Here is a 19,896-nt window from a genome sequence, read left to right on the forward strand (position 1 = left end):
AGCCGTATCGGCCACATCTAACTCCCTTTTGAATATATCCAACGAACTGGCTTCAACAACTTTCTGTGGTAGAGAATTCCACAGGTTCACAATTCTCCGAGTGAAGAAGTTACTCTTCATCTCGGTTCTAAATGTCTTGCCCCTTATCCTTAGTCTGTGACCCCTGGTTCTGGACTTCCCCAGAACCGGGAAGTCCAGCATCAACCCATATCTGGTGGCCATTGACCCAAAACATAAGGGGGTAGAAATTCACATCGCTTGTGCATCCCGTTAGCGCCCCCGGGACACAAATTACTTCTCGCCTGTGGCTTGGGGCTGCTATCGCCTCCCGCAAAACAACATCATCACCGTGCACATTGACCCTTTTTTGCCCCGGAGCAAAAATTCCGTAACATAGAAACATAGAAAATAGGTGCAGGAGTAGGCCATTCGGTCCTTCGAGCCTGCACCACCATTCAATAAGATCAAAGCTGATCATTCACCTCAGTACCCCTTTCCCGTTTTCTCTCCATACACTGTGGTCCCTTTAGCGTAAGGGCCATATCTAACTCTGTCTTGAATATATCCAGCGAACTGGCATCAACAACTCTCTGTGGTAGAGAATTCCACAGGTTAACAACTCTCTGAGTGAAGAAGTTTCTCTTCATCTCGGTCCTAAATGGCTTACCCCTTATCCTTAGACTGTGACCCCTGGTTCTGGACTTCCCCAACTTTGGGAACATTCTTCCTGCATCTAACCTGTCCAGTCCCGTCAGAATTTTATATGTTTCTATGAGATCCCCTCTCATTCTTCTAAACTCCAGTGAGGCCCAGTTGATCCAGTCTCTCCTCATATGTCAGTCCTGCCATCCTGGGAATCAGTTTGGTGAACCTTCGCTGCACTCCCTCAATAGCAAGAACATCCTTCCTCAGATTAGGAGACCAAAATTGAATACAATATTCCAGCTGAGGCCTCACCAAGGCCCTGTACAACTGCAGTAAGACCTCCCTGCCCCATGAGCCCGCCGCGGGCAATGCCTGCACCAACCTCGCAGGTTGTAAATGGGTCCTCACTCCGCTCGCGGGGCTAAAATTAAAGGGGAGGTGCGACGTGCACTTTTTCTAAAACGGGACGACTTTTCCAATTTGTGGCGTTCGTGCCGCCATGCTGTAGCCCGGCATTCTGCTTCTGTGCCGGGTTGCTGCCACGGCACCCCGCTAACCGGTGGTAAAGTGGTGGCCCCTTCTCCCCATTGCAGAGCTCGCAGCGTGCCCTCCCCTTTAACAGAAGGGGAGGGCCTTGTGCTGCACCCAGCGAAGTTCTCGTGGATTCTGCCCCTGAGAGGAAGTGGAGCGTATGACATTGCTCTACTACCTCTCGGGTGCGCCTGGCGCAGGAAGACACGCCTCGTCTCCGTTACTGCCTTCCAAACGGGGCGGCACCGAATTTTGGCCCCAAGGTGTCAACCGTTGCTCAGTGGTAGCACTCTCGCCTCTGAGTCAGAAGGTTGTGCATTCAAGCCCTACTCCAGTGACTTGAGCACAAAATCTAGGCTGACACTTCAGTGCAGTACTGAGAGAGCACCGCATTGTTGGGAGGTGCCATCCTTCGAATCAGATATTAGAGCCTCTCAGGTGGATATAAAAGATATCATGGCACTATTTCGAATGCCATTGACATCTTTTAATGTCTCATCTGAAAAACAGCATCTACGACAGTGCCAGTACTGCAATGATGGGTCAGCCTTGATTTTGTGTTCTCGTCTCTGAAAGCCACTATATAAATGCAAGTTCTTTCTTTCTCTTCCAGGACCCACGCACCCACTCATTGCCTCCCAGATTGATTATCATATTGATTATTGAGGCAAATTTAATGAGCTGGTTTCAAGGCTGAGGGAAATATAAGGTCCAAAATGTCAAGGAACAGGACTGGGCAGAGACGACCCACAGGGAGACCATGCATCATGGCTTGAGCCTGGCGGGGGGGAGGTGGCGGTTGCGTGGGGGAAGGGGGTGACGGGCAGACTGTGAGGTGGAGCCTGCGGCCTGGAGAGAGCAAGCTGAGAGATGAGGTGCAGTGGTCTGCTGTTTAAGAGGGAGTTAGATATGGCCCTTACGGCTGAAAGGATCAAGGGGTATGGAGAGAAAGCGAGAAAGGGATACTGAGGTGAATGATCAGCCATGATCTTATTGAATGGTGGTGCAGGCTCGAAGGGCCGAATGGCCTACTCCTGCACCTACTTTCTATGTTTCTATGTAATAGGAAGGAGCAGCGTGTCCAGGGTTGGAGAGAGGTCAGGATGCCGACAAAAAACGCAGGGAGACCGGTTAGGGAGTGGGAGTACGAAATTGATCATTGGCAACCACTTGATTGGGAATAGATTAATGTTCCCAGCTCATGTTCCCATGGATCAATCAGTTTGCTGCAAAATGGCCGGTCAAATGCAAGTGATCGGACAACATTTTTAGTAATATGGATTGTCATAGCACATCTGAGTGAACCTGACATTTAGACTCACTTCTTTATGCTAAGCTGATGTACTTTATTTGATCTAATCTATATTTTTGCCCACACTTTCTTGAAACGTTCATTAGTATTGCGAATGAATACTTTTATTTTTAATCGTGTCTGAAAATCTGTCATGATTTGCCCCCTGTGGATTTTTCTGAAGATTGCAGCCAAAATTCTGAATTTATATCTACTTTATATCAAAACAAATTGGATAATTATGTTTCATTTTAACATTATATCACATTAAAATGCAGCATAAGATTCTGTTCTTGCTCTCATCAAAAAACAAATAAGCAGTTTCAATCGAGTTAGATGGCCTTTTCTGTTAAAATAAATGTCCCTGGACAAGTGTAAGTGTGTTTCCCCAGCAAGTACTTTATTTATCCCTCAACCAACATAACAAAAGCAGATTATCTGGTCAGTATCACATTGCTGTTTGTGGGAGCTTGCTGTGCGTGAGTTGGCTTCTGCGTTTCCCACATTACAACAGTGACTGCACTCCAAAAGTACTTCATTGGCTATAAAACGGTTTGAGACGTCAGGTGGTTGTATATAAATCCAAGTCTTTCTTTTTAACGTTCATGGTGCTCCTTACAGTTAGTCGTGCGTGTTTGTTTGATACATTGTACCTTATGCGAAGTGAAAAAAGAAGACATTGAATGAAGATTTGGAGATTCATAGCCTAAAGTGTCTGTCATTCATCTGTATTAACTAATTATGAATAACCTCAAAGATTTACGACACAGCAGGCAGCTACTGTCAGTTTTCTTGCACTGCCTGATCATGTTTGAAGACAGTAAAGGAAAAATGAGTCTTTTTCAAAATAAATTGTTCCATAAATATATATTGACCAAAAATATGAGATTGAGAATGCAGAGCTTCATTTCACACAATAAAATGCAGGTTAAAACGATTGATTCCCCACATTTTCTCTCTTTGCCATTTGTATATGTGTACTTTATACATGTGTTAACACATGTTCTACAAAGAGCAAATCTTCCTCCATTGTGAGTTCCCTATCACAGCTGTGCCATTAGTGTGGTGAAGAGTCCAGATAACAGTGACATTCTTAGGCCCCGAACTTAGTGTACTCACCGCCCGCTGCGGCCGACTGCCACTGAGTTTTTAGGCGGTCTCCCCTTGGTGTCAGTTCTGTGGAGGCCTCCCGCCGGCGGGAGGGGGGACCGCTGGGAACCGCCCGCTGACGTCCGCTAGCGCGCAAGGCGCGTAAGTGTCCTCCCTCCCGCCCGCCGAGCTGCCAGTTTGCTCCAGGCGGGAGTTGGCGGCTGCAGGGGGAATGACAGCCACATGAAGGCATGTCTAACCCCAACGGTAAGTATGAAGACCTGCAAAAATAGGTTAGTGAACATTTTTTATTTATTTTTTTTACAGCGATTCAGGTGGATGGGGTCCCCTGAAGGTTTTCCAGTGGGTTTTTTTTTGTGTCTAAATTTTTATTTTTGTGCTGGGCCTGACTCAATCCTTGGTGTCACTTTGGCAAGGATTACATTTTCCACCGAGATTGGGAGCTCCCGCCTGCTGTCGCCCACATTTAGGGCGTAAGTCGTTTTTTTGCCGCCGGGCAGTCTTTGCAGATCTTTTTGAGGAATCTCCCTGCTAAAGTACCACCAGGTCTCTCGGCGGTCCTTTGGGCGGGCCTTGGGTGGGCCTTAGCTTTGACCAAATTCGGGCCCATAGAGTCCTAGCAGAAGTTTGAATCCATTGAGAATATGGAGCGTGGGGTCCTAGAAAAAGGGCAAGAGAGAAAATGGACAAGATAATTTACAAGAGATCAATAAATGGGAAATGGAGATCTCGAGATGACAACAGTATTTGTGGTTTACTGTGTGGTTGATAGGAGCTAGCAGTCATCAAAAATCATCATCATAGGAAGTCCCTCGGAATCGAGAAAGACTTGCCTCCACTCTAAAAGTGAGTTCTCAGGTGACTGTACAGTCCAATGCGGGAATTACATCTCTATAAACAGGTGGGGCAGACAGTGGTTGAAGGAAAGGGTGCGTGGGGAACCTGGTTGCGCTTGATTTCTGCATGCTCTTGGCAACGAGACTCGAGGTACTCAGCGCCCTCCTGGATGCTCTTCCTCCACTTTGGGCGGTCTTGGGCCAGGGATTTCCAGGTGTCAGTGGGAATGTTGCACTTTATCAAAGAGGCTTTGAGGGTGTCCTTGAAACATTTCCTCAGCTCACTTGCTGTGTAGGAGATCCGAGTGGAGTGCTTGCTTTGGGAGTCTCGTGTCGGGCATGCGGACAATGTGGCTCGCCCAACAGAGCTGGTCTAGTGTGGACAGTACTTCGATGCTGGGGATGTTGGCCTGAGCTAGAACACGGACGTTGGTGCATCTATCCTCCCAATGGATTTGCAGGATCTTGCGGAGGCAGCGTTAGTGGTACTTCTCCAGCGCTTTGGGGTGTCTACTATCTATGGTCCACGTCTCTGAGCCATACAGGAGGGCGGGTATCACCACTGCCCTGTGGACCATCGATGACGAGGTCCAACATCACCTCCAGTGTGCCAGCGCAGCCTTCGGTCGCCTGAGGAACAGAGTGTTTGAAGACCAGGACCTCAAATCTGACACCAAGCTTATGGTCTACAGGGCAGTAGTGATACCCACCCTCCGCTATGGCTCGGAGTTAGTAGTACAGAAGGGACATCAGCGTAATTCAGAAGTCTTGCATCTGATCTCAATTTCCTTTTAAAACTTTCTAATAATTTAAAATGAAAACAATTAAATATATTTCCAAAAGGGAATTTCTTTCAATAGTTCACAATAAGAAAAATTCTCTTTGGGAACAATATTTGTTTTAAGCTGCTCTGAATCCATTGCAAGGCACCTCTATGGAAAGTGTAATATTGAAGCAGCTAGTATTCCACTAATGTTTACATAGTTTGCACCAACTAATGGAAAAAGATACTGACAATGTCAGCACATGACATGGGTTGACCTTATGACTTCCTTTTCCCCAGATGTGCCACCTTTTGCAGTATCTGTGTGACTGTCAACTCCGTCATCGGATTGAAGCCATTGTCGCCTTTTCAGATGATTTTGTGTTAAAGCTTCAGGATAACCAACGGTACCGATATAACGAAGTGATGCAGGCATTAAATATGTCTGCTGCATTGACCGCCAAGAAAACAAAAGAATTCCGATCACCTCCACAGGAGCAGGTAAGGAAACCTGCACTCAGTGGAGTGGATAGTTAGTTATTGACTTTATATGTCTTAGATTTTTTATATGTCTCCTTATTTTTGTCGTCATTGAACAATCTCATTGAAAATACCGAATACCTTTGCTAATTTTTAAAATCTGTTAATTTTTACATTGGCCCGGAATTTGCGGTGGCTAATAACAGCGCACGCACAGCCTAATGTGGAAATCCTGACGTTGCTGTGCCCCCCAAGCCCCCCAGCCCCCCAGCCTGTAATCAGGGAAATCAGTGAAACTGGTAAACTATACCTCTTCCGTGGTAATATCACTGTTAAATACCTCATTAAACGTGAGATTAGGTTTTAAAAGATATGGTTTATATTTTGAAATATTGCTGTGGATTATTCCTCGATTGAATGTGAAGGAAATGCAAAGTCCGTCCTTCCTTTTTGCTTCATAACCTTTTTTATATATTATTACTCCATCAGCTTGCTGTACTGCCAGGCTGTTCAATCATTATTGAGTCAGTGGTAACGGACTAACTCACATCTTCTCAGACTGAAACTTATTGAAGCTATCCAGCTTTAAAATGCAAAGTACCAACCTTGCCTGGTGTTCGCACTCTTGAACTCTGAATCGGAAGGTTATTGGTTCAAGTCCTACTCCACAGATGAGCACACAATCCATGCTGACATTGCCGTGTCGGACTGAGGGAGTGCTGCACTGTTACAGGAGTCGTCTTTCAGATGAGATGTTAAACTGAGGTCCCAGCTGCCCTTTCAGTGGAATGTAAAAAAAATCCTATTGCTCTATTTGAAGAAGAGCAGAGTCTTCTGCCGATGACTACACTTCAAAAGTACTTCATTGTCAGTAAAACACTCTGAGACGTCCTGAGGTCATGAAATATACTACATATATGCAATTTATTTTCTTTCTATCGTTCTTTCTTTCTTTCTCTCTTTCTCTCTCTCTCTCTCCTTCTTTCTCTTTCTCTCTTTCTCTTTCTTTCTCTCTCTCTCGCTTTCTCTCTTTCTTTCTCTCTCTCTTTCTCTCTCTCTCTTTCTTTTCTTTCTGTCTCTCTCTCTCTCTTTCCTTTCTTTCCTTCCTTTTCTTTCCTTCTTTCCCTTTCTTTCTTTTCTTTCCATATTCATTGGGGAACAATTTTGTAACAGTTGCAAACAGCTTCAATTTCATGGGTCAGTGGTTGGTAGCAAAACCATGTACTTACTTGAGCTACCAACTTAGTAAATTCTTTCCTGCTTTGAGATTTCTGAAATTTCAAGTGCTTTTGAGGTTGCTTGGGGTTGGGAAGATCAATACTTTAATTTTTCTTCCTGTTTTTAAACAGCCTATGAGCAATAACTTACCTAAAGTTGCTTCCCTTCCAGAGTTGTCGCTGAAAGTCAGGTCCTGGGATATGCGTGCATCGCGCTAGTGACATGTGTGACGACATCACTAGCGCAACGCGCGCTCATCTCAGGATCCATTGGGAGCAGGGAGAATTCTTGTCTTTGAAGGTGAGAAGCAGGCGGAGATTGGTTTTTACTCATCCACACAAATCTGGGCGTTTGTTGGTGGAAGTCGGTAAAAAAACAATTTTATATATACCGTACAGCTTTCAAGATTTTATCGTGCATAATGTATGAAACACATATTTATAGACTAAAAAAAGTTTAAGTCCTTTCTAAGTTGACAGCTTATTCTCAGAATAGCACTTGGGAGAGAGAATAGTAAAATCACAAGAATATGACTCTGGAATGTGAAAAACTAACTCGAATGCCCTTCATAGCCCGCAGCAAATCTTTAACATTTCTGTACATTCCCAACACAAATAAATCAGAAGACTGTTTCAAATGGGAAAATAATGGAAGGCCCAAATGCATTTATGGCATTTTTGAAAATTGAACCTCTTAATTTATACAGTGAGCTTGTGACATAGTTTACATATCAGATGACAACTTAGTTATAAGATAAATGTATTTATTTTATTTTCAGATTAACATGTTGCTGAGTTTTAAAAATGACAGACGTGAGTGTCCTTGCCCTGTAGAAGTACGTGAAGAACTGTTGGATTTCCATGAAGATCTCATGGCACATTGTGGTCAGTGTTGTTTCTGCAGTGCTTATTTTGACATATCTTTATTACAACTGAGGACGTCCTCCGGAGAACAAAGCCTAATTCATATCATATCTGAAATAATGGTTTCCCTCTCATTAAACCAGTAAAATGCCAAGCTATGGGAAAAATACAATAAAACCACAAGAAGTACAGTGAATCATCAATGAACACCTATTAGCATGATTGTTTTTAGAAGGGTTTGAAAGCATCCAACAATTCAGAATAGAGTTATTGAGTCATTGCAATTATTCAAAACAAAACATTCATGGTTGAATTTTAAAGTTCAAGTGTGAAAATCATAGATAACTAGTTCAATGCATAGATATGCTCACAGAACAAAACTTACTTTCTGTACCCTCTTCTGACACTTACCCAAACAATTATGGACTGTGACTAAAAAGCTGTAATTTATTTAACATCAGAACATAAGAAATAGAAGCAGGAGTAGGCTATTTGGCCCCTCGAGCCTACTCCGCCATTTAATAAGATCATGGCTGACCTGATCTTGGGCTCAGCTCCATTTCTCTGCCCGCTCCCCATAACCCTTCACTCCCTTATTGCTCAAAAATCTATCACCACCTTAAATATATTCAATGACCCAGCCTCCACAGCTCCCTGGGGCAGAGAATTCCACAGATTTACGACGCTCTGAGAGAAGAAATTCCTCCTCATCTCAGTTCTAAATGGGCGACCCCTTATTGTTAAACTATGCCCCCAGTTCTAGATGCCCCCACGAGTGGAAACATCCTCTCTGCATCTACATTGTCGAGCATTCTCAGCATCTTGTATGTTTCAATAAGATCACCTCTCTTCTAAACTCCAATGAGTATAGGCCCAACCTGCTCAACCTTTTTCATAAGTCAACCCCCTCATCTCCGGAATCAACCTCATGAACCTTCTCTGAATTGCCTCCAATGCAAGTATATCTCTCCTTAAATAAAGAGACCAAAACTGAACGCAGTACTCTAGGTGTGGCCTCTCCAATACCCTGTACAGTTGTAGCAGAACTTCTCTGCATTTATACTCTATCCCCCTTGGAATAAAGGCCAACATTCCATGTGCCTTCCTGATTACTTGTTGAAGGAAACTTGAGCAGGCTCTGACTATTTCCTATCTAAGATGGCGATCGTGGTTATATTTACATCATAGGACCCCCATTTCCATATTAAAAGGCCTATTGCCTTAAACAGGTGCGCTCTTTGGACACACAGAAGTAGGCCCCTTTTAAATTGCTGCCAGCCACATTGCTATTGTTACTAGGTTGGGAAGGCTATCGAGCCCATTAATAGACCATTATTGCCCTGTGAACACCAGGCGAAGGATGAGAAAATCGACCTCCATGAAACTAATCTATTTACATACAGGTCATGTTTTGCTCATAAGTCAATGCTGATTATTGATAAATCTCAACTTTCCATACATCAGGTGTATTTATGAAATGACAAAACCTGTCAAACTAGTGGACCTAGTGAACACATTGTCAATCTAATTTTGCTGTATGTTTCCAGTCTTTGTTGACATTGTGTAAACTGAAGCAATCATTTTTTGCTCGCAAATTTTAAAAGCTGGTTAATGACGAGATTAAGTCATTTTATTGACGAGACTTTAATCGTAACGATGACTTTGCGATTCAACTGTTCTCTGCCATTGCATCACAAAATTAAGTAGCGAACATAAAAGTTGTTAATTTAAAACAACTTCACAAAGGGGTTTGTTTTCCAACCGCTGTTAATTTGGATGGGTTTTCAGGAACTAAACTGGTTACATTTATTCTGTTTCAGGTATTGAGCTGGAAGAAGAAGAAGCGAATAACAATGATAGTGACTCCACAATCAGGGGTCGGCTTATGAACCTGGTGGAAAAAGTGACGTACTTAAAGAAACGTCAGGAAGAGAATCCAATGGAACAGGAGGCAAAGAAGCCCAGTTAGTGTTTGTTTCTCAGATATGTTACAAGTGATTACCTGTGCTTTCAGTGGTCCCAGATCGTGGCCCACCCTTTTAAGATACATAAGAACATAAGAATTAGGAGCAGGAGTAGGCCATTCAGTTCCTCGAGACTGCTCCGCCATTCAATAAGATCATGGCTGATCTTCAACCTCAACTCCACTTTCCCACCCAATCTCCATATCCATCGATTCCCCTACAGTTCAAAAATCTATCTATCTCAGCTTTGAATATACTCAATGATTCAGCATCCACAGCCCTTTGTGGGAGAGAATTTCAAAGATTCAGCATCTTCTAAGCCCGGTCTACTCAATTTCACCTCATAGAACAACCCTCTCATCCCAGGAATCAATCCAGTGAACCTTCGTTGCACCGCCTCTAAGGCAAGTATATCCTTCCTTAGATAAGACCAAAACTGTGCACAGTACTCCAGGTGTGGTTTCACCAAAACCCTGTACAGTTGTAGCAAGACTTCCTTACTCTAGTACTCCAACCCCCTTGCAATAAAGGTCAACATGCCATTCGCCTTCCGAATTGCTTGCTGTACCTGCATGCTAAACTTCTGTATTCCTGCACGAGGCCACCTTAATCTCTCTGAACACCCAACATTTAATAATTTCTCGTCATTTAAAAAATATTCTGTGTTTCTGTTCTTCCTACTAAAGTGAATAACCTTACATTTCCCTACATTATACTAATTGCGCACTCACTTAGTCTGTCCATATCTCTCTGCAGGCTCTTTAGGGGTGGAATTCCCCTGCTGTGCTCCTCCCGTTGGTGCCTCTGGGGGGCACTAACGGGGCGCGAAAGTGTTTTTGCCTGAGGTGGGAGTGCGCACGCTACCGGCTCCCGCGAAATTGTGCAGAAGTTAGAGGAGGCGCGAATCCAGTAGCGTCGTGTCTCGCTGGTAGTGCCTGGGGCCACTGTGCCTCCGGCAACGACATCATCGCTGTGTGCGGTGACCTCGTTCCGCGTGGCGGCGGCCCATTTTCGCCCTGTGGTGGAAATTGGGCAGTTCCCCCATGAGGCTGCTGCAGGTGATGTCAGCGATCAGGCTGTGTTGGGAGGTGCGCCACCATTTCTTTTTTTAACCCAATTACCGGCCGGGCCGCTGTCCGATGCTTTTGTGGGGTCCGGGTTGCGATCGTGCAGCCGGCACTTCGTTTCGGTGCTGGGCTGTGGCCACAGCACCCCGCATCACTGGTGGCCCAGTGGAGGCCATCAAAGAGCTCGCAGCATCCCTCCCCTTTAATGTAGGGGGAGGGGTGTTGAAACGCGTCAGCGCTACACAGAGAGGCCGTGTAGCGCTTCGCGATGTGCCCACGTAGCTCCCCTGAGCTATCCCCGCGAGGAAGTGGACTGCGCGATATTGCGCTCCACTGCCTGTGAGGGAGGTAACCCCAGTTTCACTTCCAGGCGGGACCTCTGCGCCGGGCACCAAATGTCCAGCCTCGGAAAGGCTATCGCCAATTTTGGCCCCTTTGTGTTCTCCTCACAGCTTGCTTTCCCACCTAGCTTTGTGTCATCAGGAAACTTGGATACATTGCACTCGGTCCCTTCATCTGCGTCATTGGTATAGATTGTAAATTAGCTGTGGCCCAAGCACTGATCCTTGTGGCATCCCACTAGTTACAGCTTGCCATCCGGAAAAAGACCTGTTGATCCCTGCTCTCTGTTTTCTGTCCGTTAACCAATCCTCTCTCCATGCTAATATATTACCCCCAACCCCAAGAGCCCTTATCTTGCGTAGCAACCTTTTATGGAAAGCCAAATATAAAACATGCACTGGTTCCCCTTTATCTATCCCGCGAGTTATATCCTCAAAAAACTCTAATAAATTTGTTAAACATGATTTCCCTTCGGTAAAACCATATTGACTCTGCCTAATTATATCGGGCCTGAAATTCCGGCCTCTCCGGGTCCATAGGCAGTGTGTACGGACCCGGGAAGGCATCACAAAAGCCGATTTTCGGTACGCAATGTGCATGAGCCAAAAACCGGCTTTTCCAATCTGTCAAGTTCGAGCTTGACAGATCGCACGCATCTCGTCGGGAAGGACATTCGCATGGGCGAGATTGCGTAATTTGCTCATCTCTTGCCCAGTGAATGTCCTTAAAACTCTTGCGCCTGGTAAAACCAGGTGCATAGCCTACTTACCAGCGTAAGCGTTTTAAAACATATAAAAACCATATAAAAATAACATTCATCAACACATTTTTATGTTAAAAACCCTGCCCACTAAGGTAAGTTTATTTTAAATCTTAATTACAAAACTAAAAAAAATCGGAAATATATATATTTTTTCTAACACATTTATTAACTTTAATTTGAATTAATTATTAATTATGTGAGGTGTATTTTTAATTTTTTATGCTGTTTAATGTGTTTTTTTTCCTCATTAATAGCAATGAGAACTTGTAGATACGGAGTTCTCATTGCTATTAATGAGAATACATAAGAACATAAGAAATAAGAGCAGGTGAAGGCCATACGGCCCCTCGAGCCTGCTCCACCATTTAATACAATCATGCCTGATCTGATCATGAACTCAGGTCCACTTCCCTGCCTGCTCCCCATAACCCCTTATTCCCTTATTGGTTAAGAAACTGTCTATCTCTGTCTTAAATGAATTCAATAACCCAGCTTCCATAGCTCTCTGAGGCAGCGAATTCCACAGATTTACAACCATCTGAAAGAAGAAATTCCTCCTCATCTCAGTTTTAAATGGGCGGCCCCTTATTTTAAGATTATGCCTCCAAGTTCTAGTCTCCCTCATCAGTGGAAACATTCTCTCTGCATCCACCTTGTCAAGCCCCCTCATAATCTTATACGTTTCGATAAGATCACCTCTCATTCTTCTGAATTCCAATGAGTAGAGGCCAACCTCCTCATCTTTCCTCATAAGTCAACCCTCTCATCTCCAGAATCAACCTAGTGAAACTTCTCTGAACTGCCTCTAAAGCAAGAATATCCTTTCTTAAATATGGAAACCAAAACAGGCCTCACCAATACCCTGTATAACTGTAGCAAGACTTCCTTGCTTTTATATTCCATCCCCGTTGCAATAAAGGCCAACATTCCATTGGCCATCCTGATCACTTGCTGTACCTGCATACTAACTTTGTGTGTTTCATGCACAATTATCCCCAGGTCCCTCTGTACTGTGGCACTTTGCAATTTTTCTCCATTTAAATAATAACTTGCTCTTTGATTTTTTTCTGCCAAAGTGCATAACCTCACACTTTCCAACATTACACTCCATCTGCCAAATTGTTGCCCACTCACTTAGCCTGTCTATGTCCTTTTGCAGATTTTTTGTGTCATAGAAACATAGAAACATAGAAAATAGGTGCAGCAGGAGGCCATTCGGCCCTTCGAGCCTGCACTACCATTCAATAAGATCATGGCTGACCTTTCCTGCTTTCTCTCCATACCCCTTGATCTCTTTAGCCGTAAGGGCCATATCTAACTCCCTCTTGAATATATCCAATGAACTGGCATCAACAACTCTCTGCGGCAGGGAATTCCACAGGTTAACAACTCTCTGAGTGAAGAAGTTTCTCCTCATCTCAGTCCTAAATGGCCTACCCCTTATCCTAAGACTATGTCCCCTGGTTCTGGACATCTCCAACATCAGGAACATTCTTCCCGCATCTAACCTGTCCAATCCCGTCAGAATCTTATATGTTTCTACGAGATTCCCTCTCATCTTTCTAAACTCCAGTGAATAAGGGCCCAGTTGATCCAGTCTCTCCTCAAATGTCCCTGGAATCAGTCTGGTGAACCTTCGCTGCACTCCCTGAATAACAAGAACGTCCTTCCTCAGATTAGGAGACCAAAACTGAACACAATATTCCAGGTGAGGCCTCACCAAGGCCCTGTACAACTGCAGTAAAACCTCCCTGCTCCTATACTCAAATCTCCTAGCTATGAAGGCCAACATACCATTTACCTTCTTCGCGATAGTGATAGGGGATTCGATGGTGAGGGGAATAGATAGGCGTTTCTGCGGACGCAACCGAGACTCCAGGATGGTATGTTGCCTCCCTGGTGCAAGGGTCAAGGATGTCTCGGAGCGGGTGCAGGACATTCTGAAATGGGAGGGAGAACAGCCAGTTGTCGTGGTGCACATTGGTACCAACGACATAGGTAAAAAAAGGGATGAGGTCCTACGAAAAGAATTTAAGGAGCTAGGAGCTAAATTAAAAAGTAGGACCTCAAAAGTAGTAATCTCGGGATTGCTACCAGTGCCACGTGCTAGTCAGAGTAGGAATCACAGGATAGCGCAGATGAATACATGGCTTGAGCAGTGGTGCAGCAGGGAGGGATTCAAATTCTTGGGGCATTGGAACCGGTTCTGGGGGAGGTGGGACCAGTACAAACCGGACGGTCTGCACCTGGGCAGGTCCGGAACCAATGTCCTAGGGGGAGTGTTTGCTAGTGCTGTTGGGGAGGAGTTAAACTAATATTGCAGGGGGATGGGAACCTATGCAGGGAGACAGAGGGAGACAAAAATGAGGCAAAAGCAAAAGACAGAAAGGAGATGAGGAAAAGTGGAGGGCAGAGAAACCCAAGGCAAAGAACAAAAAGGGCCACTGTACAGCAAAATTCTAGAAGGACAAAGGGTGTTAAAAAAGCAAGCCTGAAGGCTTTGTGTCTTAATGCAAGGAGTATCCCCAATAAGGTGGATGAATTAACTGTGCAAATAGATGTTAACAAATATGATGTGATTGGGATTACGGAGACGTGGCTCCAGGATGATCAGGGCTGGGAACTCAACATCCAGGGGTATTCAACATTCAGGAAGGATAGAATAAAAGGAAAAGGAGGTGGGGTAGCATTGCTGGTTAAAGAGGAGATTAATGCAATAGTTAGGAAAGACATTAGCTTGGATGATGTGGAATCTATATGGGTAGAGCTGCAGAACACTAAAGGGCAAAAATCGTTAGTGGGAGTTGTGTACAGACCTCCAAACAGTAGTAGTGATGTTGGGGAGGGCATCAAACAGGAAATTAGGAGTGCATGCAATAAAGGTGCAGCAGTTATAATGGGTGACTTTAATATGCACATAGATTGGGCTAGCCAAACTGGAAGCAATACGGTGGAGGAGGATTTCCTGGAATGCATAAGGGATGGTTTTCTAGACCAATATGTCGAGGAACCAACTAGGGGGGAGGCCATCTTAGACTGGGTGTTGTGTAATGAGAGAGGATTAATTAGCAATCTCATTGTGCGAGGCCCCTTGGGGAAGAGTGACCATAATATGGTGGAATTCTGCATTAGGATGGAGAATGAAACAGTTAATTCAGAGACCATGGTCCAGAACTTAAAGAAGGGTAACTTTGAAGGTATGAGGCATGAATTGGCTAAGATAGATTGGCTAATGATACTTAAGGGGTTGACTGTGGATGGGCAATGGCAGACATTTAGAGACCGCATGGATGAATTACAACAATTGTACATTCCTGTCTGGCGTAAAAATAAAAAAGGGAAGGTGGCTCAACCGTGGCTATCTAGGGAAATCAGGGATAGTATTAAAGCCAAGGAAATGGCATACAAATTGGCCAGAAATAGCAGCGAACCTGGGGACTGGGAGAAATTTAGAACTCAGCAGAGGAGGACAAAGGGTTTGATTAGGGCAGGGAAAATGGAGTACGAGAAGAAGCTTGCAGGGAACATTAAGGCGGATTGCAAAAGTTTCTATAGGTATGTAAAGAGAAAAAGGTTAGTAAAGACAAACATAGGTCCCCTGCAGTCAGAATCAGGGGAAGTCATAACGGGGAACAAAGAAATGGCAGACCAATTGAACAAGTACTTTGGTTCAGTATTCACTAAGGAGGACACAAACAACCTTCCGGATATAAAAGTGGTCAGAGGGTCTATTAAGGAGGAGGAACTGAGGGAAATCTTTATTAGTCGGGAAATTGTGTTGGGGAAATTGATGGGATTGAAGGCCGATAAATCCCCAGGGCCTGATGGACTGCATCCCAGAGTACTTAAGGAGGTGGCCTTGGAAATAGCGGATGCATTGACAGTCATTTTCAAACATTCCATTGACTCTGGATCAGTTCCTATCGAGTGGAGGGTAGCCAATGTAACCCCACTTTTTAAAAAAGGAGGGAGAGAGAAAGCAGGGAATTATAGACCGGTCAGCCTGACCTCAGTAGTGAGTAAAATGATGGAATCAATTATTAAGGATGTCATAGCAGCGCATTTGGAAAATGGTGACATGATAGGTCCAAGTCAGCATGGATTTGTGAAAGGGAGATCATGCTTGACAAATCTTCTGGAATTTTTTGAGGATGTTTCCAATAAAGTGGACAAAGGAGTACCAGTTGATGTGGTATATTTGGACTTTCAGAAGGCTTTCGACAAGGTCCCACACAGGAGATTAATGTGCAAAGTTAAAGCACATGGGATTGGGGGTAGTGTGCTGACGTGGATTGAGAACTGGTTGTCAGACAGGAAGCAAAGAGTAGGAGTAAATGGGTACTTTTCGGAATGGCAGGCAGTGACTGGTGGGGTACCGCAAGGTTCTGTGCTGGGGCCCCAGCTGTTTACATTGTACATTAATGATTTAGACGAGGGGATTAAATGTAGTATCTCCAAATTTGCGGATGACACTAAGTTGGGTGGCAGTGTGAGCTGCGAGGAGGATGCTATGAGGCTACAGAGTGACTTGGATAGGTTAGGTGAGTGGGCAAATGCGTGGCAGATGAAGTATAATGTGGATAAATGTGAGGTTATCCACTTTGGTGGTAAAAACAGAGAGACAGACTATTATCTGAATGGTGACAGATTAGGAAAAGGGAAGGTGCAACGAGACCTGGGTGTCATGGTACATCAGTCATTGAAGGTTGGCATGCAGGTACAGCAGGCGGTTAAGAAAGCAAATGGCATGTTGGCCTTCATAGCGAGGGGATTTGAGTACAGGGGCAGGGAGGTGTTGCTACAGTTGTACAGGGCCTTGGTGAGGCCACACCTGGAGTATTGTGTACAGTTTTGGTCTCCTAACTTGAGGAAGGACATTCTTGCTATTGAGGGAGTGCAGCGAAGATTCACCAGACTGATTCCCGGGATGGTGGGACTGACCTATCAAGAAAGACTGGATCAACTGGGCTTGTATTCACTGGAGTTCAGAAGAGTGAGAGGGGACCTCATAGAAACGTTTAAAATTCTGACGGGTTTGGACAGGTTGGATGCAGGAAGAATGTTCCGAATGTTGGGGAAGTCCAGAACCAGGGGTCACAGTCTGAGGATAAGGGGTAAGCCATTTAGGACCGAGATAAGGAGAAACTTCTTCACCCAGAGAGTGGTGAACCTGTGGAATTCTCTACCACAGGAAGTAGTTGAGGCCAATTCACTAAATATATTCAAAAGGGAGTTAGATGAAGTCCTTACTACTCGGGGGATCAAGGGGTATGGCGTGAAAGCAGGAAGTGGGTACTGAAGTTTCATGTTCAGCCATGAACTCGTTGAATGGCGGTGCAGGCTAGAAGGGCTGAATGGCCTGCTCCTGCACCTATTTTCTATGTTTCTATGTTTCACCGCCTGCTGTAGCTGCATGCCAACTTTCAATGACTGATGAACCATGACACTCAGGTCTCATTGCACCTCCCCTTTTCCTAATCTGCCGCCATTCAGATAATATTCTGCCTTCGTGTTTTTGCTCCCAAAATGGATAATCTCACATTTATTCACATTATATTGCATTTGCCATGCATTTGCCCATTCACCTAACCTGTCCAAGTCACCCTGCAGCCTCTTAGAGTCCTCCTCGCAACTCACACCGCCACCCAGTTTAGTGTCATCTGCAAACTTGGAGATATTACACTCAATTCCTTCATCTAAATCATTAATGTATATTGTAAAGAGCTGGGGTCCCAGCACTGAGACCTGCGTCACTCCACTAATCACTGCCTGCCATTCTGAATAGGACCCATTTATCCCGACTCTCTGCTTCCTGTCTGCCAACCAGTTCTCTATCCACGTCAGTACATTACCCCCAATACTATGTGCTTTGATTTTGCACACCAATCTCTTGTATGGGACCTTGTCAAAAACCTTTTGAAAGTCCAAATACACCACATCCACTGGTTCTCCCTTGTCCACTCTACTAGTTACATCTTCAAAAAATTCCAGAAAATTCGTCAAACATGATTTCCCTTTCATAAATCCATGCTGACTTGGACCGATCCTGTCACTGCTTTCCACATGCGCTACTATTTCATCCTTAATAATTGATTCCAACATTTTCCCCGCTACTGATGTCAAGCTAACCGGTCTATAATTACCCGTTTTCTCTCTCCCTTCTTTTTAAAAAAGTGGTGTTACATTAGCTACCCTCCAGTCCATAGGAACTGATCCAGAGTTGGAAAATGATTACCAATGCATCCAGTATTTCTAGGGCCACTTCTTTAAGTACTCTGGGATGCTGACTATCAGGCCCCGGGGATTTATCGGCCTTCAATCCCATCAATTTCCCGAACACAATTTCCTGCCTAATAAGAATATCCTTCAGTTCCTCCTTCTCACTAGACCCACTGTCCCCTAGTACATCCGGAAGGTTATTTGTGTCTTCCTTTGTGAAGACAGAACCGAAGTATTTGTTCAATTGGTCTTCCATTTCTTTGTTTCCCATTATAAATTCACCTGAATCCGACTGCAAGGGACCTACGTTTGTCTTCACTAATCTTTTTCTCTTCACATATTTATAGAAGCTTTTGCAGTCAGTTTTTATGTTCCCTGCAAGCTTCCTCTCGTACTCTATTTTCCCCCTCTTAATTAAACCCTTAGTCCTCCTCTGTTGAATTCTAAATTTCTCCCAGTCCTCAGGTTTGTTGCTTTTTCAAGACAATTTATATGACTCTTGCTTGGTTTTAACACTATCCTTAATTTCCCTTGTTCGCCACAGTTGAGCCACCTTCCCCATTTTATTTTTACTCCATACAGGGATGTACAATTGCTGAAGTTCATCCATGTGATCTTTAAATGTTTGCCATTGCTTATCCACCGTCAACCCTTTAAGTATCCTTTGCCAGTCTATTCTAGCCAATTCATGCCTCATACTATCGAAGTTACCTTTCCTTAAGTTCAGGACCCTAGTTTCCGAATTAACTGTGTCACTCTCCATCTCAATAAAGAATTCTACCATATTATGGTCACTCTTCCCCAAGGGGCCTTGCACAACAAGATTGCTAATTAGTCCCTTCTCATTCACCCAGTCTAGGATGGCCAGCTCTCTAGTTGGTTCCTCGACATATTGGTCTAGAAAACCATCCCTAATACACTCCATGAAATCCTCCTCCACCGCATTGCTACCAGTTTGGTTAGCCCAATCAATATGTAGATTAAAGTTGCCCATGATAACTGCTGTACCTTTATTGCACACATCCCTTATTTCTTGTTTGATGCTGTCTCCAACCTCACTACTACTGTTTGGTGGTCTGTACACAACTCCCAGTAGCGTTTCCTGCCTTTTGGTATTCTGCAGCTCCACCCATACCGATTCCACATCATCCAGGCTAATGTCCCTCCTTACTACTGCATTAATTTCCTCTTTAACCAGCAATGCCACCCCGCATCCTTTTCCTCTCTGTCTATCCTTCCTATTTGTTGAATACCCCTGGATGTTGAGCTCCCAGCCTTGGTCACCCTGGAGCCATGTTTCCGTGATGCCAATTACATCATATCCTTTAGCTGCTATCTGCGCAGTTAATTCGTCCACCTTATTCCGAATACTCCTCGCATTGTGGCACAGGGCCTTCAGGCTTGTCTTTTTAACACACTTTGTCCCTTTAGAATTTTGCTGTAATGTGGCCCTTTTTGTTTTTTGCCTTGGGTTTCTCTGCCCTCCACTTTTACTATTCCCCTTTCTATCTTTTGCTTCTGCCTCCATTTTACTTCCCTCTGTCTCCCTGCATAGGTTCCCATCCCGCTGCCATGTTAGTTTAACTCCTCCCCAACAGCACTAGCAAACACTCCCCCTAGGACATTGGTTCTGGTCCTGCGAGACCGTCCGGTTTGTACTGGTCCCACCTCCCCCAGAACCGGTTCCAATATCCCAGGAATTTGAATCCCTCCCTTCTGCCCCACTCCTCAAGCCACGTATTCATCTGAGCTATCCTGCGATTCCTACTCTGACTAGCACGTGGCACTGGTAGCAATCCTGAGA

General features: G+C 44.5%; 1 protein-coding gene across 1 annotated transcript in view; it reads left to right on the plus strand.

The window, feature by feature from the left end:
* The window catches only part of ryr2a (ryanodine receptor 2a (cardiac)), a 924,147-nt gene that overhangs the window by 520,664 nt on the left and 383,587 nt on the right, over window positions 1-19,896 (plus strand). Inside the window, exons 38-40 of the mRNA XM_070890953.1 lie at window positions 5,477-5,677; window positions 7,653-7,758; window positions 9,558-9,701. Coding sequence (XP_070747054.1) covers window positions 5,477-5,677; window positions 7,653-7,758; window positions 9,558-9,701 — 451 coding nt within the window. The remainder of the gene's footprint in view (window positions 1-5,476; window positions 5,678-7,652; window positions 7,759-9,557; window positions 9,702-19,896) is intronic.

Source organism: Pristiophorus japonicus, chromosome 9 (assembly GCF_044704955.1).
Source record: "Pristiophorus japonicus isolate sPriJap1 chromosome 9, sPriJap1.hap1, whole genome shotgun sequence".
Classification (NCBI taxonomy): Eukaryota; Metazoa; Chordata; class Chondrichthyes; family Pristiophoridae; genus Pristiophorus; species Pristiophorus japonicus.